Here is a 27,996-nt window from a genome sequence, read left to right as displayed (position 1 = left end):
CCAGATGATAAGAAGATCATTTGCAAATTAAGAGAAAAATATTTAACTGATATTATAGTTATAACGAAGATTGGATCATTCCCTATTTTTTCTTTTCGCGATGCTCAAGCTTAAGTTTTATCCATAGCTTGGTATGAAAATAAAAAAGGCACTTCGGAAGAAGAGCACTTGCGCGTAATGGAAGCTGCTGCGGCGATTATTAGAGAAGATATTCGATCTTCTGTTGTTGAGACCAAGTCTTATCCGCCCCCGAGTAAAATATTAATGAAGAAATTCCGAAAACTTTATTACATTTTCTGAAAGAAGTTATTATAAAGAACAGAAAAGGAAAGACGGGGCATTTTAAAACGAAATACACAGCTATAAGTCATGCTATAATGACTTTCATACGAAAACGGTCCTTTTCTTCGCAGTTATTAATAGGCCTATCTGTATTTATTCATAGAAAAAATACAGATAGGCCAAACATCCAAAAAGACTTTTGGATGTTTTGTCAAGTTTAGGTTTTTTCGCTTCATATAGTGATACTGTAAAATGTTAAATTTCAGCTGTTTATCACCCACAGCCTCGTAATCAACCATCATAGTCAAGTGCCTTAGTACAGTATGCAGCAGATAATGCAGAAAAATATTTATACTCTTGATGGCTATAATACTGTTCATATAATGGGAATGATAAAAATAATAACTCCAAAATCTGAAGTTATATCTGATGACCGCATAAAGAAATTTACAACAAAACCAAGTGCAAAGGAGTTAGCAGCACTATCACATATACCCCTTCTAGTGTATGAAAATCATGTCGTACCCGGATTGAGCAAGAGATTCAAGTTCAAGATTTTAATGATGTAGAAGAACTAACCGAACAAATATTTAATGTAGTTGATTTGTTGTGGAAGTACGGAAAGTGGAAAAATATCTCACCGTTGCCAGGGTGAAATGGATTTATTGAAAAACTTACAAAAAACAATGAGAACTTTGTAACTTCTCGGATTCTGTTTCTTACTTTTATTCATCATCCTGTGAGTAATATGGACACAATTTACACTACATTACAGTGTGCTATAAACACTGCCAAGAAACATGAACAAAGAACATGCTTAATAAATTTTGATCAGCCGTTGTACATAAAAGCACGTGAAATCGTAGCAGCTTCAGATGCTAGCTCAGACTTGTCCAGAGTAGTTGTGAAACTAGGAGGCTTTCATATGCTTATGTCTTTTATTGGATGCATAGGGTATATAATGAATGGAAGCGGAATCAAGGAAGCTCTCAGTACAATTTATGCATCGAATTCTGTCGACAAAATGTTGGATGGTCCCGCTTTTGCAAGAAGTATCAGAGGCCATACGTATTACTTTTTGCATTATCGATGATGATTTTTGAAGATATGGAGATTGAAAGTTATAATGCTTTAGATGGGTTCATTCAGCAGATAACAATTTGCGATGTTTTCTACGAAACTGTGGAAGAATGTACAGGTAACTCTGGCTCCGTAGTTTACATAGCGTTATCCTATAAACGGATGCGCGCTTCCCACTCCCCGCGCTATATATCGAAAACCATTAACCATACGAAGAAATAAATTATAACAAACTTGTAGAAAATTTTATTTTCTATAAGTTTTGTTTAACATTTAATGACATGCGACGCAAATGAGGCGAGATATTTGCAAAAAAACGATTTTTATGACCTTTGACCTTTAATATCTTGATTAGCAGACACGATATCTTTTGAGACTTTTCACCATATATTTAGAACGCCAAAACAAAGATCTGTGCAAAATTTCAGCTTGTTATCTTTCATTCCGAGGTTAAACCCTTATTTGACTGGACTATTAACTTTTTCTTTCGCCTTCTTGGATATATGAGGACTAGCGCTGTTTTGGTGTAAAATTACCTTTCTATCATTTATAAAGGAAGAAACATTTTAGGAAAAAAATAAAACAACAAAATGAAAAATAGTAATCTTACTTACTCTTTTTATTAACAATTTGCTAATAGGTATAATACAATTGAAATTATACATATAAATAAATCTTAAAAAATACATATGTTATAAAACACAGTTTTACTATTTATTAATGACTCAAAAATAGTTTTGTCAATCTCTTTATTCTCTATAAGCATTTACTACGGTACCTCTCGATAGTCCTCTTATGAATTTATTATCAGTGAGCCACGATTCTGTGTATAAGGTTTTGCTTTCGCCTAAATCGTTGCTGTTTACCCACCGCTTTTTGTTTATCAAAAATAAAACCATCAGTGCCGGCAAATGAATGAGAGAAAACCTAAAGAGTTTTCTAGAACTCTTACTATCTGATTTTTGTCGGAAATTCCAGGCTGAAATATAAACAATTAAATTGATCGTAGCATGCTATAATAAATTGATGACGTTAATATATAAATTACATACCTAAGTACATGAAATAAAGATTCAGTGGTAACGATTCAATTGCAAACCAATTGTTTGTAACATCAAAGTAAGGTGCTGCACAAGAAACGGCTGTTATAATGCCTGTGTGTCTAAATGCTACGTTTCTACATAAAGCTGTAAAGTTAAATGCAATGTATAAGATATGAAAATCAAATATTGATATATCTATTTTATACCTGGATCAGTCACAGCCATCATTCTATAGCCGGCTCTCGAATAATCAGGACGAAGATTCCACGAAAGTGCATTAAAGTGTGGAAATTGCCACGAATACAGTAATGCAGCCAATACAATTGCTCCATCTCCGAAAGATCCCTCACAAGCCACCCAACCCATTAATGGTGGAATAGCACCGACTGGAAATTATTTATGATTTTATTTAAGTTTAATTATTTAATAATTTAAAAATCCTTACCGACGGATCCAACCCAAGTGTTATAAATTGATATTCTTTTCATAGGGGTATAAATGCACGTGTAAAGAATCAAATTACTCAATCCTAAGAGTGCAGTGAGAGTGTTAACGCCAACGTTTAATATAACAATCCCTGAAGCTGCCGTCACAAAAGCAAAACTTGCAGCATGAATTGGTCTGAAAAAAACGTGTATTTGATGAAAGATCATTGTATTTAACTGAAATTAACAATGTATTAAGAGTAAAACAATTACTGTATGTAAAATACATTAAAGGATAAATGCTAAATATTGTCAAGACCTGAGCACGATTTGATGATATAAGTTTTTGATTTTGTATGTTTTTACAAAATGGTCAAACTTTCAAACTATCGCGGTTGGAATATTAAAAAAGAATTGATGTACTATATTGATGGTTTTTAAAATATGTTCTGCAAATTTCCATAAAAACATTTTTGCGACGGCAATATGCAAAACGTAGTTTGAGAATCATCAATTACAATGATTCACATATTGTAGAAAGTTAAAACTATTTTAGTATTAATTTTATTTTATTATTTTAGTATATGTGCTCCTTGACATCTATGCAAGAAATTAAAATGACATATAAATCTGTTCCTTGATATTAACATTGATTTCGATAAGTACATATTTTTAAGGTATGGTACTGTGTGGACTCATTTATGTATTTATACATATATATTAAAAAAAATGATGGTTTAAACTTGGCGGCACTCTAGTAACACTGACTGTGATGCGACATTCTCTTGGCGAACTTTGGCAGGCTCGCAACTTGGCAGTGCTGCCTCGTGCACCGTTCACTGATATATATTAAATGTGTACATCACATTAATATTCAATAAAAATCTACTACAGCGGCTAGATCCATGTCTGATTGCCACCCATCAGTATCTGTCGCCAAAATATTAATAAAAAAGGCCAAATCTATAAATAATTATAATTTTTGCTTTTATCATATCAATCAATTTGTTATTTACTGCAATCTGTAGTTATAGTGTAAAATACGTGAGTGAGTAAAATGAAAACTTTAAACTTACGATATTAAGCCTCTAACTAAAACTCTATTCTTCGTCCTGTTCATTTGTGCATCAAAAGGAACTTCAAAAAATTGATTTATTGAATTGGCAGCGCATGATACTAAACCAGTGCCAATAGAGCATAAAACAAATGTCGTAGGATCAAATGGAGCAGGTGCAAGAGCGTATCCAGCCATTGAAGTCAAAACCACTAATGCTGAAACAGTAAAAAAATTATAAAACCTAATTTTAGTTATCTTAAATTATAATTTACTTTTTTAATTACACGTTAGTCGTATTTTAGATAACATCAAACAATACTGTGGTAACTTTCCAGCCTCTAGCATCGGCGTCTTCTGCCATTCTGGTTGATTTTTTAAATCGTCAGTTGCACCTTTTGGGTTTTTTATGTTTTGATGCAACGGAGCATAAGTGCTAAATTTTAACTCGGTAACATAATATTGATGTGGATTCTGTCTTAATGTCGGCGGTATAACAAAAGTTGAAAACTTTAGCACCTGAAATCAATATAATGATATCATCGCGTGAAGTAAAGCATAAAAAATAATTAAAAATTATACTCACATTATAATTATTATAAATAAAATTAGTTTTTGTACTAAATCTGCAGCATGTCTTCCAAATCGATAGTGTTAAAGACATCGCTCGGTATTTTGCGCTACGGCATATTTGAAAAATCTAAAAAATAAAATTATCATCGCATGATAAGATTGAACATCATATGACTGCACTTAACCTATACTATTATCATTTCACAAGCTCACAAGCAACCATTGAACCATAAAGTAAAAACATACAAAAAATAACGTTTAAACAAATTAAAATATAGTTATTTAATTGATAAATAACGTTTATTTAAGTGTAAATAATAATTAAGAGTAATAAATATGAAATGTGTTCTATATATTTTAAGTTGTTAGTAGATCAGACAATATAAATGCATATAAAAAGTATAGTAATTTGTTATATAAACGATCAAAATATAACCTAAATCAGATGAAAACTATTAGCGCTTAGAGCTCAGAGTGCCCAGCATGACAGTTCGAGCGAGAAGACATGCGCATGCGCAAACGTATTTTGATTATATAACTTGTTATGACCACTGAGAAAAATAAAAAGTAAATACTTTGTTTATTTATACATTTAATATGTTTAATACAGCAATATATTTTTTTTGTATACAAATAATACTTTAAATAATAATTTCGGTTATCCTAAGTGTAAATTCTACTTTTGGGTAAAAATAATATTATAATTTTTATACATTTTTCCCACTATTCTATGAAAAAGCTCACATTTTCAAAATATAGTTTTAAACATAATATTACAGTATTTTTTTCATGATCCATCGTTTTTCTATTTACGCGAAGTTTTTTTATAAGTAAAAGATAGTTATTAACAATAAAAAATATAAAACATATTACTGCAACGCAAATAAACTGCTTTTTTAGTTACAATTTTTTTTATTTACTAATTATTCATATCAGGGCTAGCCGAGGAACAGGCAGTACAGGCAGCCGCAGGCTTTGACAATTTTTATATATTCATATAAAAATTGTCAAAGAATATTACTAACAAATATATTCTAAAATTATTTGCTGATTGCATATGCGCTGATCTAAGCAATGATCGAAGCTATTCGCTGTAAAACAATAAAAACATGTATATATTATTTGTTGACAGTTTTAACTAGCGCTTAGAAAATGAGCAAGTGCATAATTTGTAAGCTATTATTGAGTCCACAAAAAAAATTGTGTTTCCCTCCGCCACCTTCACATCGGTATTACCAGAGTAACGAAAATAAAAAATAACCACATTTTTTCAAATACCCACAAATCGTAAAAAATAATATAGAGTGAAATATAATATTATATAACATTAATTTGTAATGTATTCGTTTAGCTCATGTTCTGAATGTAATGAGAGGATAAAGTATTTAAAGGAAGGGGGGGGGGGTAAATTAAATTTTTATCTGAGGTGTCATATAACCTAGGGTCGGCCCTAATTAACTTTGAAACATCGTGTGAAATTTGATTTAACGATATTGTAAATAACTATTAATATGTGTAGGGCTTAAATTTATTTAAAATTATGATTTGTTAATTGCACAGACGTAACACAGTCATACCGTAAATTATACAATATATTTGTTTAAAATAAAAATAGTGCTGATTCTACTTCTGATTCACTTACTGATTTGTAATGCAAAATTTAAGCATATACGTATTGTACTAAAAATCTAACGTTTTTCTTGAATTTTTAAATAAAGCACCCCGATAGTTTTAAAAAATAGTGTTATGATATAAAAACTCTAAGAGTATTTTATTAGAGAAAAGCATAATTTGAAATAAAACACTCATGCTTTTTGAATAAATTATTATTTAATTTAAAATTAGAAAATAATATTTATTATTACAAGGCATTGTACGTTGAAATGAGATAAATAGTAACCAGTTACGTTAACTAGGAAATAGAACAACCCTAGTGGTCAGCTCCGCTGTCACTGAATTCAGCGATCAGTCAAAATGCCACTTAGTATGAGATGAATAAAACCGGCTTGGATTTTTTTTATTTTTTGCATATTGTTTCATAGTGAGGTACGTATTCATTTTAGCTCCCGTTCTAATTTAACGTTTCACAATTAATGTCATCCTACGTCGACTTTGCACTTTGATTCTGACTAATTGACGAAGCTCAGATGGTCATTTGAACCGTGCTATGATTCACCTTCAATTTTGTACGGTGCGAACGCGACACGCAAAGTTATACGTTCATATTACACAAATTCAATGTCAATTTATGTAACTGCAAGTATTTTTTTATATTTGTCTGTCATTTATATAAGATTTCTTATTTAATCGATTTTAGTCGCTTCGAAGGAAATGAGCGAGCAAATTATCACCGAGTGGTTGTCGGATTGGGCTTCGTTGGGTTCGGCCGAGTTGCACACGTTTGCGGCTCAACATGATCAAAACCACGACACGGAGCAAGCGCTTTATACGCTGCTTGACGAGAAAAATAAATATGCACAAGTAAATTATATAATATGTGAATATGTAAAGACTAATTTCCTAATTTCACGTTTTTTATTTTTTATATCTTTTCAGTTAATTGAACCAATTTGCACCCAGTTGTTTGGATTCTATAGGTCTGGCGAAGATATACTGCGTAGATTTGCTTTACAATTTCTACCGTCCCTGATACACCTTTATTTGAACGCCATTGCTAACAATGATAAACATAATCACAAGAGCATCGAGACGTTACTCATTGGTAATATTTTTAAATATTATATGAACAATACATGTCAATAGGTTTTTGCTATTTAATTTATCGCCAATTACTTTATTTTTAAAACTGTGCGCTCTTACGAATTAATTAATAAATATTCGACATTAACAAATTTCATTCGTAACCAATTTGAATCTTTCGGAACAAATTCATGTTTTTCTTAACCCTTTGAGCGGTATCAGTGGTCGATCTTTCATTGTTTAAATACAAATCAATATATTTTTTAATTTGATTTAATGTAAATCATTTCTATAGAAAATAATATCAATAAATTAAAATTTAATATAACAAATAATATTTTTTTAGCGTTTTAGCATTTTTTTTAGTAATATAAAGGGAACATACCACTAAATGACGTTTTTTTACTTCTTACTAAAATTTTGAGTTTTTGTAATAAATTGTAATTTTTTATTTTACACAATGAGTATATCAGCCAACGGAACCAAAATTCAGTTTTGGATTGAAGTGTATATATGTCTAACGCAGTTAACAGGCTAAGAGCCATTGACGTAAATATGAGTCATTTGTAAAATTATTTGGAAATATGATCTAGAGGATTTTACATACATATATTTTGATGCCATCAACTTATTTTTAGAACTAAACTCATATTGTACAGTAGTCTCATGCACACCCAAAAGGCAAATTAACCATTTAATTTTTACTTTATTTTTAATTATTAGAAACGTTAGTTTATATAAATAAGTGATTAAAATAATGAATTTGCATAATATGAAAGACCCTTCATCCTGAGGATGGAGTGGTTAATAAATCCCTTCTGTCGTTTTCACAAAGTCTAGAAATAACATTACGCTTTTTAATGCTCGATAAATGATAATGAAAAGTTGTAAAAGCAAAATCTCAGAAAAGTAGGATTTTAGTTTATTATATATTTTTATTAGAAAGCTTACAATTTTATCGGTTGATAAAGCATTATTTTTGTAAAATTATTGACCGTAAAATATCGTATTGATATTGCAATGGATTAGGGATTTGCTTATTATACTAATTTTCGAAACATTTGCGGGTCGCAGAATAAACTGATGTGGGCCGCGAGTTGTGTATTACTGGCGTCAAGTCTGTGAGAATATGACCTCAACAAAATAGTCGATTAAGATATATGTAGCAATTGATATTTGAATTAAAAAAACAATAATTATGTTTAACCAGCTGTGGTACCTTGCGACAGTGAGTGATCGACAGCTAGCTAGGTACATAGTTTGTTTAAATAATTGATAAAAAAAATAATGTCAAAAAAAATGAAGTTGCCAATATTAAAGATCTTTTCTTAAATCCCTTTCATTGTATTTACAAAAGCCAGAAATGATATTACACTTTTTACTGCTCGATAAATGATAATGAAAAATGGTTGTAAAAGTAAATCACGGAAAATAGTACAAGATTTAATATTTTTTAATAATATTTTTCAAATCCTAATAATGACATCTCTTAATATTAAAAAATATGTGCGCGTGTCCCGGGGCCATGTAAAAGAGTCAAAACAAGCTCATGTACGCGCCCTGGCGGCTAGGAAAAAAATCGAAATGCGCACATCTGCGCATCCCAGTGTCCACGTGTTGTACAACAGTCCTAATAAAGCAAAGAATTTTTCCCGGGTGCCATTTTATAAGCGAAACCATTGTGGTCTCTTGTGGCTTTTAACCCATTTAGACTTGAAAATAATTTTCTCAGAATATTATAATTGTTTTATTATTATTAGAATCAAGGAGATCTGAATGTCATCTAATAAATATGAAAAAAAAATTATGTAAGGGTTGCTGGGAATCAGTCGTATCATATATAGTACAATATGCTCATGTACACTCAAAAGACAAAGAATGACGTTTAATGTTTACTTTATTTTTAATCATTACAATATAATAAAATAACATCCTACACTTACAATTTTGCATTTATCTTCCACAATGTGTTATTTAACGTTAGTTTTTAGTATGTTAATCCAAAAAATACTCAACGTGTAGTTCAACATTCCATTGTATGCATCTGGAAAGGCACTGTTGATGGCAAAGCCCATGTCTTGTTTGGTTACTTTGTTCTATAACCAAATGATATTTACCATCGTATTTCCTCAGTCGTCAGTGAAGATGGTCTGCTTGGTTCTGGCTTACTGCAAAGCTTGTTTCTATAATAGCTGTTCTAGTACTTCTCCTGAAAGTCAACAGATCTATCGTCCTACAATTATCTCTGATAAGCAACCAAGCATTTCGAACTGCCATATCAATGCAATGTAAAATGAGAGGATTGTACCGCGGATACTAATTCTATACGAAGATATGTTCTGGTCTAATCGACCTACCCCTGCCATATTTAAATTATATTGATGGATTGGTTGAGGTTGTGAAACAATGATTTTTTCAGTTATTGCGAATACTGACATTTGACATCTTACTGTTATCATGCCACTTACATATTATTATGTCATCACTGACACAGTAGTCGTAGAACCCTCTCTTTTTCGCCATTTTATTGTCAAGTAAGGAACATTTTCCAGATCGATTTTCTCTAATAGTTCTAATGACAATTAATATGGTACAGTATATGGTACTGTACCATATATGGTACAGTATATACAGAAAAAATGTTAAACGTACTGTACCATATATGGTACAGTATATGGTACTGTGCCATATATAGTGCTGTACCATATATGGTAATGTACCATATATGGTAATGTACCATATATGGTAATGTACCATGTATGGTAATGTACCATATATGGTACAGTATATGGTACAGTACCATATATGGTACTATATATAAATATATGGTACAGTATATGGTACTGTACCATATATGGTACTGTACCATATATGGTAATGTACCATATATGGTACAGTATATGGTACTGTAACATATATAATACACTGTACCATATATGGTACAGTATATGGTACTGTACCATATATAGTACAGTATATGGTACAGTACCATATATGGTACTATATATGGTACAGTACCATATATGGTACAGTACCATATAACTATATAAGGTACAGTACCATATATGGTACAGTACCATATACTGTACTATATATGGTACAGTATTATATATGGTACTGTACCATATACTGTACTATATATGGTACAGTACTATATACTGTACCATATATGGTACATTATGGTACTTTACCATATATGGTACTGTACCATATATGGTACTGTACCATATATAGTACAGTATATGGTACAGTACCATATATGGTATTGTAATGTACCATATATGGTACAGTATATGGTACTGTACCATATATAGTACAGTATATGGTACAGTACCATATATAGTACAGTACCATATATTGTACAGTATATGGTACAGCAGTATATGGTACAGCACCATATATAGTACAATACCATATATAGTACAGTACCATATATGGTACAGGTATGTACCATATATGGTGTATTATATATGGTACAGTACCATATATGGTACTGTACCATATATAATACAGTTCAAACCAGAAACCGTTCTGTTGACAGAGCTGGCATATATGGTACTGTACCATATATAGTACAGTATATGGTACTGTACCATATATAGTACAGTATATGGTACTGTACCATATATGGTACTGTACCATATATAGTTATATGGTACTGTACCATATATGGTACTGTACCATATATAGTACAGTATATGGTACTGTACCATACATGGTAATGTAATATATATGGTTATGTATTATATATGGTACAGTATATGGTACTGTACCACATATAGTACAGTATATGGTACTGTACCATATATGGTACTGTACCATATATAGTAAAGTTTATGGTACAGTACCATATATGGTACTGTACCATATATGGTAATGTATAGTACAGTATATGGTACAGTACCATATATGGTACTGTACCATATATGGTACAGTACCAACCAGAAACAATTCTGTTGACAGAGCTGGCGACGTGTACTTTATTAAAATAAAGACTGTAATAATCTGAATGCAAATCTAGATTTAAAATTATACCTTGCATCAATTAAACATATTGAGGCGTATATTACATTTTTTTCCATATTGCAGGAATTTATAATTTGGAAGTCATGGATGAAAACGGAAAGCCTAAAGTCGTATCGTTCCGATTGCCATCTTTAGCACAGGCTTCAATCTATCATGAAGTAATATACATAATTTTGTTATATACATACCATTGAAGTTATCTAATACAAGATAAATATTTTTCAGCCTTTAACGTTAGCTCCAGCTTTTCTTACCGAAAGTTCTCTGAGGAGATGGGAAGAATGCAACACAAAACTAGTCAATTGGGGACCTTTACCACAAATCGAAGCGCTCAATGCCCAAAACAGAATAAAAGTGATGACGGCTCTACTGTTCGTATTCAACAGGCAATTGAGCCATCTATCCAAATCCTCGTTACGTCAATTTTGTATAGTGGCTTCAAGGTAAATATTTTTGTAAATAATTTGTTGGGTTTCAAATATTAATGTACATTTATACAACTCTTTTAGATTTGTGAGTCAAGGTTTTTATAACTTATCAACCAAACAGAACAGCATATCTACACCGCAAATCGAATTAAGATCCATATACAGTCTGCCTGTGAGAATTCCGATAACGCCTCAATTTTTATTGGAATTGACGCACGGGGTGTACTTTGCAATGTTCAACGAGTTTTATACATTAGCGTTTCAAGCATTGAACGATATCGCTGCTAGAGCATCTTACGAAGGTTACGCGGACGTGCTTATGGTGACTGGAGCCGTTTTGAACTCCTTACAGGCTAATCCATCAGGTTTTTATAATTGATTTATTCGATTAGTTTCCAAAGAAAAATTCATAAGCCTAATAAGCACTCAAATTCTGTACAAGTAGATGTAGTTTTAGATTTGAGATATTGGTTATAATGTGTATTTGTAGGACAACCATGCGACGGACCGATGGGTATCAGTGTGGCTCTATCACCAGCGACAACGACAGTCACTATATCGAAATCGATGATCACTAATGCGTCTTTCAGAACTAAAAAACTTCCAGGTGCGTATTCAAATTATCAAATGAGATGTTTCAATAGTTCTGATTTTTTATTGTTTTAAATTCTAGATGACATACCCATCCAAATCGGTACTGCAAATACTGAAAACAGCGACGCTCTTAACGCAATTACGGAAGAAACTGAAGCTGAAATATCGACAAACAGAAACTCTTCCCTGCGCAGCTCAAAGACAAAACTGCCGTCTTTCCCGGGGCTCGGTAAGAAGGCAAAAGACAAAGAAAAAGACATTAAGTTATCTTCCATCAAGATGAATCCGGTGAGCGGTGAAAACGTCAAGAAAACTCAGCCATCTCTCAAGGATCTGAAGGCTCACAGTAAAAACAGTCTCATCACGTCGAATGGAGACAGCACCGACTACCAGAGTCCGATGCTGCAAAAGAAATTGTTAAGCGAGACCACAAACGAGAGCAATAATAGTATAATCAGCGAAGAGAAGGTGTCCATGGTGTCGGACTCTTTGCAAAACAGCGGGGATACGTCCGACGCCCACTCGCAAATCACGATGGACTCCATCGACTTAGACGGCGCCACAAAGCGATTCTCTTCCATGCAAGTTAGTTCCGTTTAACTCGAAATAAATAGATGTAATGTTGTTTATACAAAATTTGTTTAGCTTTGTTGAATCGTATAACATTTATTTATGACTTATGGTTATTCGGGGACGATTCCTAATAATGTTTATGTGTATCAATAACAAAATTACCCTATTTACTATCAAATTTATACGTTGTTGATTATGGTTATGTAAGTTATGCCCCGTGTAAAAATTATAATAGTTTGATCCTAAATATTGATTCCAATAATTATGAAATTTGATATTATTAAGGATTTTCAATTGATAATATATTATATATGTATGAAATTGATCGTTATTATATTGACACAATTGTTATTGTGTTGATATATTCAAAACAATTTCAAAGATTCAGTAAGTTGCTGCGTAAGTCCTGTTTTTAATCTCATGATCTATTAGTTAATTTTCCATTACGTATGATTGCGATTGAATCTTCAGAGATCTTATATGGTAAACGATATAATAATATTTTGTTGAATATTAATGTGTATTGATTCTATAATAAAAAAAATATTACTAAACTTTCAACAGAGCTTATGCAACAACTTTATAATATAATAATTGAGAATGTACTGTTAATTTCCTTAATATTATTATAATTGAACATACTTTGTGATTACTATGCAATATACAGTCACACCATGTATAGAAATAAGAATTTAATGTTCAATATTAATATAAATTAATAATAAAATTGACACTGCCATCAGTGTTTGCGCATCTAGCATAATCTCAGCATAGATTAAATATTTTTTCTTTATTAAAATAAACAAAGGTGTGCCTGTATATACCAATTTATGGTTACATTCCAATTGACAAATAACATTAGCATAAAATTTTAAATGTGTATTTATTTATAATGTGGCATTCAAATTATTTATTTATTTATTTGGTATTAATCAGGCGTGTACGGTGTGATACATTCTCTTTGCTCGCTCGCTATTAAGTGACGAGAGTGAGTGAGAGATAAGGGTGTGCGATACATACGTTCTGCAGATCCACTTCTTCTCACTTAACACACGAGCAAGCGAAAGGGAACGTATCTTACCATACACATCTGGTATTAACGTGTGATCTCTCATAATGGAAAAGCGACAGGTCAGTCATATAGCAGTTTCCCATTTTGCAATATGAAAATTTTAAACATAAGCTAGACATCACTGTGCGACTTTTACGCAAATCTTGTTGTTGTAATAGTGAGCAAATATTATTATTATTATTACTGTACAATCATATACTGTTGACTACCTGTTTAAGCGAAAGTTATAATGTAAATTATAATAACGTAAATGTGTATCTATATAAAGTATGTATATAAATATATATGTATATATAAGAGGGCATATAAATTTGACAAGTACTTAATAGTCCCTTAGCTCATTTTAATCTTATTATTGTTCAATATATGCATTATTAATTCAATAAATTTTATGCAGTCTGTTATTAATTAATTTATTTTCCATCTCTCGTCCATTCCAATTTGTTAAATAAAATTTAGTTATTTAGATTAAATTAAAACATTGTTACCTAACAGATTACCCCAATGCGTCACGATAGTTGAAAACAATAATTGTATTATTTCAATAAAAAAAATATTTATAAATATATATTATTAAATACACAAAAAATAATGAAATAAAATATCAAAATTAAATGATACAAACTGAATCAGCTCCTCGTAGCTAACATTAAACAAGTCAATGTGTAATGCCAGCGTATTAAGGAGCCGGATGGCTACAGCCATAGGTGAGTCAGCAAGTACGAATGTCCTAGCTCCAACGGCCATCAAAAGAGGACGCGATCGTGATTCTCGAAGACATTCTGGAATTTCTCGAGAATAGCTGAATTGTCGACAGCACCCCTCAGAAATGTTTAGTGACATACAACTTTCTACGAGAACTCAACGAATCGTATCCCAACACTCCTAAAAGAAAGGACCTGGGATATAAGAACGGATAATAACCATGTGTCCTTTCGTTAAGGTACCTTAAAAACTTTTTTGCTAAAAGGGAATATTTGCTTATTTGGGGATTCCAAATTATAGATCCCGATTCAAAAATGCTATGAACTAAAGTGTCATAGAGGACGCGAATAACTGACGGATCGTCAAAGTGAAAGTCGTTTCCCAAAACAAAGCCAAGCATCTTGGAAGATTTATAAGACGTAGTGTATGTGTAGAGAGAACCTCCACTTGCTCTCAAAAGTGATTCCGAGATCTTTAGTGGAAGTTTCTCTAGTCAAAAAGTTTCCACCGAAATCGTAGGAATAAATTGATAGCGAATGGGATCGAGAAAATGACAGTATGGCACTTTTATGATGTCTTGAGAATTGGATCAAAAATACGTTTTTTTTTACTTCAGAACCCTTCAAGATGAAATCAGACCCAGAATAAAAACAAACTAAATAGATTTAGATACATTTATTTTAACTAACAATAATTTTTATAATTTACGATCTAAAATCACATGAAAATAATATATATTTTTGTCTTTATATCTTCAGAAAACAATGAGATCCAATATTTTTAAATATAGTATATTAAACATATCACCTAAAATAATTTAAATCAGAATAGATAAGCGTCTATATGGCACATCGATTCATTCGTTATCAGGTGTAGTATCGTCTTTTTCAGGATGGTTATAGTTTGAAGAAGCCCAATACAGCGGCGGCGGTACAGGATGGTTGTTAACTTCCAAATTTCCATTAGGCGAAATCGAATTTTCGAATGGAGTCAAGGTTAAAATTTCCAGTAATCTTTCGAATGAACAATCCTGAAAATTCAACATATTTATTATTATTTATAATGAATCGAAAATATGCTTATATGATTTAGAAATTTATAAACCAAGAATCCATGTGTTATATTATATTATCACCCTTCCTTTTATAAACAAAATATGTAATAACCTCGTTGGTGTTGCTTAAAGACGGCGAATTAGCATTGAGGATCGTTTCGATGGATCCACTCGGCTGACAAGCTTGAGACGAATTACTCAGAGTACTGGTGTTTGTTTGACTGCCTTTCTCTTCATACATAGATTTTGATTGATTCGGCTCCGGTTTAGTTCTAGTGCCGCGGTCTGGAAAAATAAAACATTTATAAGCTTCTATGCATAAAAAATATATTGTTAAAAATAAAACGCATACTTGATGAAGTCCCTTCGCTCTTAGAATAATCTGTTTGATCCACATATTGAATTTGCTTCTTTATATCATTATTAGACGACTTTTTATCACTTTGGCGGTTCTCAGTCACGTTGGATGCTGTTGAATAAACTAATAAATATCCACGGAAGATTAAGTTTTATTACAGGTTTATAAGGATACCTTTGGATGACAGTTGCGTCGGATACATCCAACCGTTATCATTGTATGTTGAAGAACACAACAGGTTACTTATGCTTCTGATTTGATCCGATGTTGAAAATGCACCGATCCCATACATTCCAAGTTCTCTATGACTTCTCGGATCGCTTGAATACGACTGGGTAGCAATGGAGCTATTCAGATCAGCGTTGTGCAATAGTTCAACAAATTCTGATATAAAAAAATAGCATATCCTGAATGACTGAGTGATTGAAATATTAGATGAAAAACTTACCAGACATGGTTTCACTGTCGATTTCGTTTCCGTCATTTGCTAGAGTATTGTTGGATAGTTCTGAAACCAATTCCTCGAGTTTGCTCAGATCCTGGCAATAAATTAATGAATAATTTAATAAGTGTTTTTTTAAAATCTTTACCAACTTACTAATAAATACATACTCCAACATCACTACCCGAAGACGATATATCAGAAAGCGCTTCTAAGCCGTCGATCAAATGATGATCTTGATGAGTCGATGATGTTCCAGCCTCTTGCCTATCATTACTCTCATTACCATTTTTATTCACATGGGAAGGAGACGAAGTGGATGCGTTAGCTAAATAAAAATAATTTGGATTGTATCAACATATAATAAATAATATATACTTTTATTTGAAACACATACCTGAATCCTTATTTTGCTTAATACTTTTCTTTTTTATACATTGACTAGATTGTTGAGTAGGAGAAAACAATGTATTCAAGCTAACTGGAAACGACATGTTTCTTAAATTATCATCGCGAACCGGATAAGTTCTGATAATCGATAAATAATATATGAAATATGATATTAAAACATGAATTGAGATCTATAATTAGTGATAATACCTCGATGTTGAAGGAAGATTTAAACTATCCACATCCAAAAGAGTAAGTCCATATTTCAACACAGACTCATGTTGCGGTACAACAAACGAAGAAGCACTGCCGCTGCCGTCTCTGATCATAACCGAATTTTCAACTCCTTCGTTATTAACATTTCCTCCGGATCTGGTCCATTTATTCGCGAGCTGCTTCAAAGTCATGTTATCGGCGTCGGAGTGGTTCGTTTCCTTTTTAGACGGATCGTTTTTAGACTGTTTGACTCCTTTATTCGAAGCCATATAGTTTTTCGACATTTCATGATTCAACTTCTAAAAACGACAAATCAACATGATCAATTTATAAACACAAGTCAGTCGTTTGAAAACAGTAAATACCTCAATTAGACTATTCACTTGACTCATATGCTGAGTTCGCATGGTGAGTAATTGGTTTATGTACCATTGTTGATCGCGGCATTTTTGGTAAAATGTAGGCGGCCGGACCTGAAACCTAATTATTATTCAGTAGATTAAGTCTAAGAAACATAAATATAATATAATATAATGCTTACTTCAGTATCAAAGTGTCATTCTCTTCGTTCAAATACCCTTCACTAGCTAAAGCGTCGAGTCTGAAGAATCTGTTATAGCCCCAACATTCCCCCATTTCAAAGTCCGATGCGAATTCCCTCACAATATTCTTACTGGAATCTCTACATCCTTGATGAACCATTTCGACGCGATACTCATATTTCGAAGTCTCCAACAATCCCGCGCTCAATTCCAAAAACACCGACAGATAATTACCTCGGACCACACCGTTTCCGTCCGGATATACCTTTAATCTCCAACAGAGTCCGCTAGTACTCAAAGGCGCAGAGTACACAGGGTCGGCTTTACGTTGCAGTTGTGAAAAACCTACTAGAGTAAAAGTGCTGCTATCGTATCCCGGTACTATTTCACTGTGAAAGTCTGCAGGAACAATAGTTTTACAGATCACAAATGTAGTCATTGGTTTTATTCGTACTGAATGTATCATCTTCGACAGCTCGCCACTCTTCATAATCAACTCGGACCTGGTGGACGTGTGCAATTTGTGCTCGATTTCTTGAAGCATCTGCTCCAACAGTTCGGTTTCTTGTGTGAGGGCGTTGCGCTGTCCGAGCAACGTCAACAACTTCCCTTTCAAAGAAGAATCGAGTCGAGCGATCATGAGCTCCACTGCGTTTCTTATTTCACGGACGCGTTCGTCTTTAGCGGCTCTCACCGATTCGACGTTTCTCTCCACGTCGTGTACTAAACCGATGATTTCCATGAAACGGTGACGGAGTTGCGTGACTTCTTCTTTGATCTGATTGACGTGCTGATCGTATACTTCTTCCAAAGGCTTGAAAGTATGTCCGGAATGTACTCCGCCCCACAGCGCACACTGATGGCAAATGCAACACCGACAAGTCCAGCAGTAGACGCTCAACTTTTCGTTGTGGCTGGGGCAGCGGTCGCGATCCAAGTCTTTGTGGTTTCCGGCGTTGCCCTGTTGCATCGTTTCTATTTGCTGGGTTACCTCTTCGACCCAACGACAATTCACCAGCTCGTGTAGATGAAGGGAAGCTCGGCAATGGGGACATTGCGACCTCTGTTCGGTTAGCCATCTTCTCACACAAACATAGCAACACAGTTTGGAACAATGCGGACACAGATGGGCGTCGACCAATTTTTCCATGCATATGAAACATCGGAAGACTTCAGCCAATGTCTGAAAGGAAAAAAATGGTAAAATTATATCTATGTATATACATTTAATGTACATCTTTCTTTCACATTCACCCTGATATTATTTGTTTGCACGATTGCACTCAAATATAGTAAATTTTTTAAATAAGTATTTTTGTTTATGTATATTACAAAGAAAATAATAATCTTATGGTGTACTGCAAGGATTCAAGTTGAGACTACAATTATATTTTCTAGTCTGTCTGCAACACCGTGTACAAACAGCTAGTATAATAAATTCCTTACCTATCAATTAAGGTGATAGCTCATTCTTATTCATCAACATTTAAAGTATAAGTAAGAACCATTTTTGCAAGAGCGCAGAAATCATCTTTAAATGAACGAATACAAATACAATTAAAAAAAGATTAGTAAGAAAAACAAAGTATTTTTTTTAGAAAAAATCGATTAATCAACAGGTATTTTGTCGAAAGAACAGTATAAGCCCGTCAGTTTGATGGGTGCCATTAAAATAAGTATATAGTGACCAGATTTTAAAAAATAAGAAGTTTACGAAAATAAAAAAATGTTAATATATTTGCATTGTTCAAATATAAAAAATCGAAAAAAAAAACAAAAAAAATATCACTACTTTTTGGAAAAACAACCAATGTCCAAACATTTTGTATGAAGAACTACCAATGTTATGAACATTGGTGGTTCTTCATATTAAACTGACTAAACAATGCATGTATCAATTTAAAACTTTGAATGATAATATATGTCTTCTTTCTTAAAATTTAAAAAAGTTAAAATAAGCAATAAAATTTCTTCGTTTTTTATCGTGTAAATATAAAAAAAATCGTATGAAGTTTTATATTCCTTGTTTTTATAAAAGTTTATTTCAAAATTATATATAGGTACAATGGCATACAGACCAGTGGCGTACGGTGGGTGTTAATATTGGGTGTGCTATAAAAAATAAAAAAAAACGTACATTTTTTCATTTTTATTAGCCGAGGTTTTGACATGCCTAAACTGCCTTGCAGCTTTTTCCCATATATAAATAAATAAATAAACATCAAACCTAATCTAAAATATTATTATATAAAAATATCAAATTTCCAATAAACATAAACTTATAATTATTTATATATAAAATCTAATCTTCTTTCTTTAATCATAAATTTTTCTATCACGCTATCATAAAAAGTGCTCTTCTTTTTAATATCCATAAGGCTCCCTTTTTCTATTGAAATCAAGCTAAGGCCACATAGCCTTTCTTGGCCTTGGGTACTTCGATAACAATTATTAATTCGTTTCAGAGCAGAAAATGAACGTTCTGCTGAAGCAGTACTGCTTGGAAGAGTTAATATTAGTTTGCCTAATTTATCTATTTCCTGAAAACCTGACTCAAGATTATTTGTGTTCATAAATTGTACAAGCTCATGAACAGATTTCTCTGCAAATTCAGGCAAATGATAAAGAACAGCAAGCTCATTTTTTAAACTTATATAATCAAATAATGCTCCATAAAATTGTTGCAGTTTGGTAAGTAATTCATTTGAAAATTTTTCTTTATATTGCTCATATTTTTCTTTCTCCAGAAGGTGAAAATATTCCAATTTGGACATTGAAGAAAAACGGTTTTCAATTTGCTTACATATATTATCAACTATTGTATTAAATAGTTGGCTAAACGCATGCTTTTCTTCAACAAGCAAATCATTACTCAGTCTTGGATAATTTTCTTCCGTTACATAAGAATCCCATAATGTTTCATAATTATTTTCCTGTTCATGTCTGAGTTGTTGCAAAATTTCGGTAACTTTCTTACAGCAATATAATATGTCAAAAGATTTGGATTGTAAAATGTAGGTGTAACAGAAGGAAGTCTTCTACCTACAAAATCTTGAAAAGCATTTATTCGTTTGGAAGATTTCGAAAAGAATGCAGACAATCCATTTAAAGTTTGAAAGAATGATTTGCACACTTTTATATTGGAAAGACCATGTTGTAATGTTAAATTCAACATATGAGCATAGCAGCGTGTAAAAATGGCCAATGGATAAACTTCGAGTACTTTGGCTTGCAAACCATGAATATGCCCACTCATTACACTCGCCCCATCATAAGTCTATCCAACTAATTTTTCTTGAATTTGAAATTCTTCAATTATATTTACAACGTGGCAAAATAAGCCATCGGCTGTTTTATCAGAGCTAACGTCTGTAAAGCCAATAAACCGCTCGTAAACTTTACCTTCATAAACAAAACGCAAAACTGTCGAGAGCTGTGAGTTCGTCATTATATCTGAAGTTTCGTCAAGAATAATAGCGACAAAATTTGCTGAATTTACTTCTTCCGTAATATGATCTTTAATAACATCACCAATTGCTTCAATTATGTCATTCTGTATGGTTGGGGAAGTACCACGAAACACCGTTGCAGTATTTAAATGAGTATCCAAAACAGAATCGTATTCTCGAAGTGCATTTAAAAATTCAAGGTAATTTCCTTTGTTTAGTGAATTACAGGATTCATCGTGGCCTCGAAAAGGTTGTTCTTGTTTTCCTAGATATACTACTGCGTCAATCACTCCTTTTAATATTTCTCTATTTTTATGAACTTGTTCATTATGTTGACTTATATTAGCTTTACGTTGAGCGTCAATCATGACTTCAATTCGTTGTTTTCCAAACATTTTGAGAGAAAAAAATGATTGAACATGTGACTGCGCTCTTTTGTGTTTTTTCAGTGCCATTATCAGATGACTAAGGTCAGCAAATCCACTTTTACTCCACACGCTTCTTTATTTGGAAAACAATATACATGGCCAACAGAACAATCTAGATCGAAGTTCGCAGCCTGTTAACCACTCAGTTCGTTCATATGATGAAAATGAAAAATGTCTTGTATGTTCACATTTATTGTCTTTATGCTTCATAAATAAATTGGGAAGAGGTGGACGTGGTTTGCCAATTTTGATTATCTTCAATTTAATTTCATAACTTCTTTTTGATAATGGATTATTCAGAATATCTTCAACAGTATTCTTCATCATTATTGGGGTAAATAAAAAAATATAATCTAGAATAGAAAATTAAATATTGATTATATGTAAATAAGATAATAAACTATTTTACGCCAAAATATAAAAAATGAGTGACCTGTTATTGTGATATAATGTAATAAAAAAGCAGCGACGGACGCAAGAGTTTTTGAAGTACGCGCACCAAATTCGAGACCAATTTTACTACTGAGCGCTGCCAGCCGACAGATCGACTTCAACCGTTAAATCTCGGAACAATTTACTTTAGTCAGCGGCCGCGCGCAAGGTCGGCGCGTTATATGTGTTGTTCCAAAACGATCGCTCGCGCGAAAACGTTCAGAGCGAATAACAAATACCAATGCATACTATACACTGCATATTAAAATTTTATAATTTTGCATACTACTGTATGCAAAATGATGTCGCTTTACGCCCTAAATTTTCTAAATTTCTATTTTAGATGGTTTTGCGGGTGTGCGCCGCACACCTAGCACACCCTGAATATACGCCCCTGATACAGACACATAATGCACAATACTGGTTTATAACCATTTTTATTGTTTATAATTTGTTAAGTTATATATTAACATAAAAAAAAAGAATTATAAATTATCCGTAAGTTGTTTTTATTAAATGCAAGAGACACAAGAGTGGAATTAAGAAGAAATAAAATATAATATATGTATGTATAATTGTAGAAACTGTCGACCCTTTTTACACAGGATTGATCAGCTCATATTACAAAAACGCCGCAAAAACACAAGAGCAAACGCGTCATGTACACGTATCACGAATGTCAAGCTAAATGTGGTCAAAATGATGTGACTTCGCTTTTGTTCTATTGGACAAATCATTGCCTGCCTGAAGGAACAAAATCATTATACATTTTGAATGATGGATGTTTCAAGCAAAATAAAAACCATGTGATAATTTGGTTTTAGTACATCATCGGTCATGTTTTAAAAAAAATGATCGCCTGATACACATTTTTACAATTAGAAGTCATTCGTTTTTACCAAACGACACGGACTCTCATGTATGTAATCCTTACAGAAAGAGTGTTCTTGCTGATGTACCAAAAGATTGAGACAAAATTATTTTGAAGGCGAGAAAAACACTAACATCCTTAATTCTGGAAAAACAGAACATTTTTATTCTATGAAAAAATAGTATTATCATAAATGAAAGTTTCTATAGGTAAATATTTCAAACTCAAACATGTAAAATAGAAAAAATATAATTTTTTCCTATTTAACATGTTTTTTTATAATATATTTAAAAAAATGTTTTATAGGAAAAACAGCTATGTAAAAAAATGCTAAAAAAAAACAATGTTCAAGTTGGTTTTTATTTTTAATCTTTTTTTTGTGTGTATTATTTTATTTCTAATACAAATTTATTATAATTCAATATTCAATGTTTATGTTTAAAACATATTAGCAAAAACTATACATATTGTGATTTGTATAGTTTCGAATGCACGTAAATTAATGTGTATAGAAAAAAATTTGAAAGGGTTAAGCTCGCCATCGCAACCAGGTTTGCTTGTCCCTTTTACAACCCTTTGTGTAGAATAAGAAAGGGGAGTCTAAAAGCAAACATATGCCATACAATTATTATGGCAAATAGAGAAAAAGTCTATTCTTTAATTGGGTAATAATATTTTTAATAGTTAAAATAAATAATAATAAATGGGTGGATTCGTGACTATGAACATCGTTGCAAGTCCTAAAGAGCAAGTATAAATCGAGATATTTTACTTTTGTAGAAAGAATGTGATATTTTTTGTAGTGTATTATAACTAAGAAATGTTGCATGTACCTCCAAAAGCAATTGGGATAAGTCCATAAACCTCTGAGACATTATGGTGAAACGAGAGTACTGTGCAACAGATGCACAAGATGCAAACTGCAAAACAGAAAGGGGAGAGCAACAAGGAGGGTTGCGGGGAGTTAGAGAGAGAGAGAGGGACAAAACACGATTATTGATTGATGCTATTCCCGGGTAATGGGAACGAATTTATACATATGCACACGGATAGGTAACTACTAACAGGTGAGTCACAATTAATGACCTAATTTATAGATTTTATGCAGACCTGTAGTCAAACAAAGGAAATTTGCATAATGCTTCATATACATACATATTAATTGAAAAACATGATTAATATAAAATAAATATTAATTAAAATTTATAATGATTTATTACCTGTTTTTTTAATAATATAAATAATTCAAAACAATAACATTGCACAGCGCCCACTTAGAGGTGATTCAAAGTGGAGTTGCACCAAGCCTCTCATTTTATTTTATTGTTAAGGAAACTATACCAAAGTTCAAAACTGACAATATCAATAATATCAAAACTACTAAGTACTACTATCTGTTTAACCCTTTGAGTAATGAGTTAATATATACACATTTGTAAATTTGTTAATATACACTTTGGAGTGAGTTAATTTTATGTATTTTTTCATAATTATTTCTGTTATTTATTTATTGTTATTTTATGATATATTTCATTTATAGTAAATTAAAGAAAAAAATCAAAGATTCTCAATGTTTCATTGCTTTGATTTATTTTATTACTTTTTTGTGTTAGTATGTTTTAACAAAAAATATTTTTACATATTTAATATATCTTATTCGGCTTTTGTGGATTTTTTATATCAATTCAGAGGCTGTCAATATTTTTTATTAAAAATATATAAAATATTTTTTGTTACGTTAATTTATTTCGTACTCTTTAATTTATTGATATTATTTTCTATATATATCATTTACATTAAATTAAATTAAAAAAATATTGTATAAATATATTTCTTAAATTATGTACATATGTGAATATAAAACTATATGGGGTACCTCAAAATGGTGAAAGATCGACCACCGTAAATGTACGGCAATACCACTCGAAGGGTTAAATATTCCTCTAAAAATATACTTGACATTTTTCCAGTAAGTTTAATTGATGTAAAAATACAGTAGTAATATTTTTTTTATTATAAATTAAAAATATCTTTGTTTAAATTAACCACACTATTATTTATAGTTTTCATTTTAACTTTTTTCCTTAAAATAATAACTCTAAATTCATTGTTTTTTGCGATGCAAAACAAGGCAATAAATATGAATTTTTAATAAAAATAACATTTTATTTAACGTTTTTAAAAAAATAATTGAGAATTATTTCTTATTGCTATAAATTATAGAATATATCAGACTGATTTATTACTGATACAAAACTTTAACGATTAAGCAAAATATTAGATGAGAAAAAAATCATTATTAACTTCTAGTTATATAATTCAGAGGTTGGAAAGATTTGTATTTTAAGCAAATTAAAAGAAACAATTTCTTATTATGTTATGTAATTATGTAAATACATATATTTTTTTAAATTCTCTATAGTAAATTTTTGGTTTTAAATGATATTGAATAATGCCAACAGATTATAATTACAAATAACTCATAAGTGCGTCATTGGTCTGTAACGTGTTATTGGTGTTTTTACCCCGATATTTAGATTTATATCCTTTTCATGAAAAAAAGGGTCAGAAGTGATTTTTATTGCTATATACTACAATCTATTTTTTCTCACAAAAAAGGATGAACGCAGAATTCACAGTCGCTTAACTACTTCCCGGGTGCTCACACAAAAAAGTGTACCACTTTGGGCAAGCATACACATAAGCGTACTAGATTCCGGACGTGCACACTGATTTTATGAAGTTTATGAACTAAACTGTTGTTTATTTTTTATCTCGACAGTGGTTAAAAAATATAAAAAATATTTACAAAGCAAGGCAAAGGTTACAATATATGTAATTATAACAGTAGTGAAAGGGGAGTTAAGATAATAATCTCGAAAACAAAAAACAATACCGTCCATGTCTAAAATAAATGGACTGCAAATAAAATTAATAAATATTAGAATATTGCTCATAAATGATTACTATACCGTAGAACAAAAACAAATAATGTTTATTTAATGCTGTTTGACTTCTAAGAGTTGAATCATGAAGATACACCTCATCAACTCTACATATCATATCGTCGCCTGATACGGACTCGCAATGTTTCAAGATTTACCAGCGTTTATTTGACTGTAAAGGAAGTATTTTAAGGGGCAATTTTTTAATATTATTTTCTAACAAGAATCTTATAAGACATTCATTTTGAATTTAGATGAAAAATAATAATAAAAAATGCCTATAGCAGGTCCGAACAACGAATGACGCATATATAATAAGTTTTTGTTATAAAAATATTAATTTTTAACAAATTGGAATTTATTTAAAAAATAAATTGAATGTCAATTTCAATATCTTTATCACGTTGCTATAAAACGCTATCAGGTATGCTTGTCTCTATAAGATATAGCATTTATTTTATGTTTTTAATCTTTTAATATAATCGATCACAGACGATAATATATTTGGCAAGTAGTAATATTTATTTTATTTAAGAGTTTCAGCAATGTTTTATTACATAAATGTAGGCAAAAGTTAGATATAACCTTCGACTAGGTTCACAGCAACTGTAATTAGCGGTGGATGGATACAAATGGGAAAACAGTATGATTCGTATGGGTTTTGCGGTGAGTTTGCGATGAAAAAAGTTGGTGCGGTGAGAGAAACCTCGACGACGTGCTCGTCGGCGGGAGGGCGCGCGCTCCCAGCAGCTCCCGCCATCGCGGCGCCAGAGCCTGCGCCCCCGACGGCCTTTTACTTCGCCTCCTTCGCCTTCGCCACCCGCACAAGTCTGCAAACACAACAAGCAGCTGCCGGTGTTGCCACACCACGGACCGCGTCTTTATTTTTCTTTTGTTTAGATAATATATTCGATTAAATTGTAACAATTTTATTTATTGACGAATTTATCAGTTCCATTTTCAACTCTACAAAAATCGAATCGTCTTTCTGGTAGCTTTGATCCGATCGGATTTGGCTGGAGCTCGTTCTAAGCAAATTATGGCATTAAGTGTAATTCTTCCCATCCATAACACTAGAATTAACTATAATCTATTTATTTTCAAGAGTCAGTGCTCTATAACATTGTTTAATGCGTAATCATAATGTGCTCTTAAATTTCTATCCTGTGATTGGTCAAATATCAATCGATAAATTGATTAATTTTTAATGTGCTAATAAATCCGGTATATAGTTTATTTTAAACTTTTATTTATTTGTATTTGCAGATTTCATCGAATAAACGTATATTAGATTTTTTCATTGTGAAATCATATAAGAAATTATTGACATTTGTATGTCTTGCTTTAATTCTGTCAGATTGGTAAGAAAAGAAAAAAAATTTGCAACATCATTGTATATATATAAACTAGAACCTCTTCTTCTTAAATTATAATAGTTTCAATTGCTTCTAGTATAGGAATGAAATATTTATTCTAAGCTTATCGCTTGAACAGAATTCATCTAAAGATAAGTGCATCAGGACCATTTCATTGCTATTTCCTTATTATTATTATTATTATCCTTTTGCCAGTTCTGTAATCAACATTTTAAAAGGTGGTTTTTGCTTGTTTTTCAAGCCTTTTAAAATATACTCTATGTTTTTAAAGATAATAATAAAATTAATTTGAACAAGTACTCAATAGCAGATCTAATTTATGAATGACAAAAATGCAGTATTAACACAAATTAAAATTCTTCTATTTTCTGCAAAGGATTGCTAACTTTTAGCCTAATATCGTCCATTATATTATCATCAAAGTGAAAATGACTGCGGGCATCAGTGATAGCATTATAATTTTACAAAATCGTTTTTGTGGCTTTTGAATGTATCTCCCACTTAGTGGTTAACAAATATTTAGACACTTTCGACTATAGTTCTCGATGCGATTTCAGAACTGCCTATCTTTTTGTGGGGGATGAAAAGGAAATTAAAATTTTAATAACAATGGCAAAACAGTTACCTGCATAAAGGCAACAATCAACAGCTAAACGGCACATCAAATTTATAGTGACCAATGCATGGAATTAAATTTTCATATTTGATTTTGTCAATGATTATCGACAAATGAAGCTAACATTTGCTAACAAAGGCATTTGCTGAAGTCAATGTCAAGCTTAGTAGTGAGCCATATTTTCCCTTGAGTGATATTTTAGCTCAAAGAAAGTTTAAAATCTATCATTTGGTAAACCATATTCATGTGCTACATATTTTATAATTAAAGTCAAATGATCAGTACGAGTACGTAAAATGTCAGGAGTGGAATTTACTGAATA

At 31.7% G+C, this 27,996-nt stretch overlaps 3 protein-coding genes and 1 long non-coding RNA gene across 6 annotated transcripts; 1 reads left to right on the top strand and 3 right to left on the bottom strand.

Annotated features, from left to right (window-relative positions):
• Positions 1-1,953: 1,953 nt before the first annotated feature.
• Cox10 (Cytochrome c oxidase assembly factor 10) lies at positions 1,954-8,294 on the bottom strand. Of its 2 annotated transcripts, none has more exons than XM_088182249.1 (8): positions 8,109-8,294; positions 4,471-4,584; positions 4,172-4,403; positions 3,907-4,102; positions 2,851-3,026; positions 2,612-2,791; positions 2,415-2,549; positions 1,954-2,341 (listed from the first exon to the last, which is right to left on the bottom strand). In XM_088182249.1, exons 2-8 carry the CDS (start codon positions 4,546-4,548, stop codon positions 2,112-2,114), a joined length of 1,227 nt encoding a protein of 408 aa, XP_088038375.1. In that variant the 5' UTR covers positions 4,549-4,584; positions 8,109-8,294; the 3' UTR covers positions 1,954-2,111. The 2 variants fall into 2 exon arrangements, with proteins under 2 accessions (XP_088038375.1, XP_088038374.1); XM_088182248.1 differs by lacking the exon at positions 8,109-8,294 and adding an exon at positions 4,894-4,960.
• On the top strand, positions 6,352-14,254 carry Hyccin (PI4KA lipid kinase complex subunit hyccin). Of its 2 annotated transcripts, XM_088182247.1 has the most exons (8): positions 6,352-6,503; positions 6,775-6,938; positions 7,014-7,179; positions 11,247-11,341; positions 11,409-11,626; positions 11,693-11,976; positions 12,102-12,218; positions 12,285-14,254. In XM_088182247.1, the coding sequence occupies exons 2-8, from the start codon at positions 6,789-6,791 to the stop codon at positions 12,803-12,805; spliced, it is 1,551 nt and encodes a 516-aa protein (XP_088038373.1). In that variant the 5' UTR covers positions 6,352-6,503; positions 6,775-6,788; the 3' UTR covers positions 12,806-14,254. The 2 variants fall into 2 exon arrangements, with proteins under 2 accessions (XP_088038373.1, XP_088038372.1); XM_088182246.1 differs by having other exon boundaries at positions 6,365-6,503; positions 6,775-7,179.
• A 961-nt stretch (positions 14,255-15,215) lies between these two features.
• Positions 15,216-26,514, bottom strand: LOC148236473 (uncharacterized). Its single transcript, XM_088183658.1, has 11 exons — positions 26,389-26,514; positions 17,557-18,740; positions 17,381-17,495; positions 17,010-17,314; positions 16,807-16,937; positions 16,580-16,737; positions 16,416-16,506; positions 16,142-16,351; positions 15,962-16,078; positions 15,722-15,894; positions 15,216-15,585 (listed from the first exon to the last, which is right to left on the bottom strand). Exons 1-11 carry the CDS (start codon positions 26,440-26,442, stop codon positions 15,412-15,414), a joined length of 2,712 nt encoding a protein of 903 aa, XP_088039784.1. The 5' UTR covers positions 26,443-26,514; the 3' UTR covers positions 15,216-15,411.
• On the bottom strand, positions 21,713-21,954 carry LOC148236474 (uncharacterized). The gene is made up of 2 exons (XR_015809200.1): positions 21,868-21,954; positions 21,713-21,787 (listed from the first exon to the last, which is right to left on the bottom strand). It is a non-coding gene; the product is annotated as an uncharacterized LOC148236474 (long non-coding RNA).
• Positions 26,515-27,996: the final 1,482 nt, after the last annotated feature.

Source organism: Plectrocnemia conspersa, unplaced genomic scaffold (genome assembly GCF_051122295.1).
Source record: "Plectrocnemia conspersa isolate PC_06_02 unplaced genomic scaffold, ASM5112229v1 ptg000003l, whole genome shotgun sequence".
Classification (NCBI taxonomy): Eukaryota; Metazoa; Arthropoda; class Insecta; order Trichoptera; family Polycentropodidae; genus Plectrocnemia; species Plectrocnemia conspersa.
Note: the sequence above shows the minus strand (reverse complement) of the source record. Positions and strands in the feature narration are given on the sequence as shown.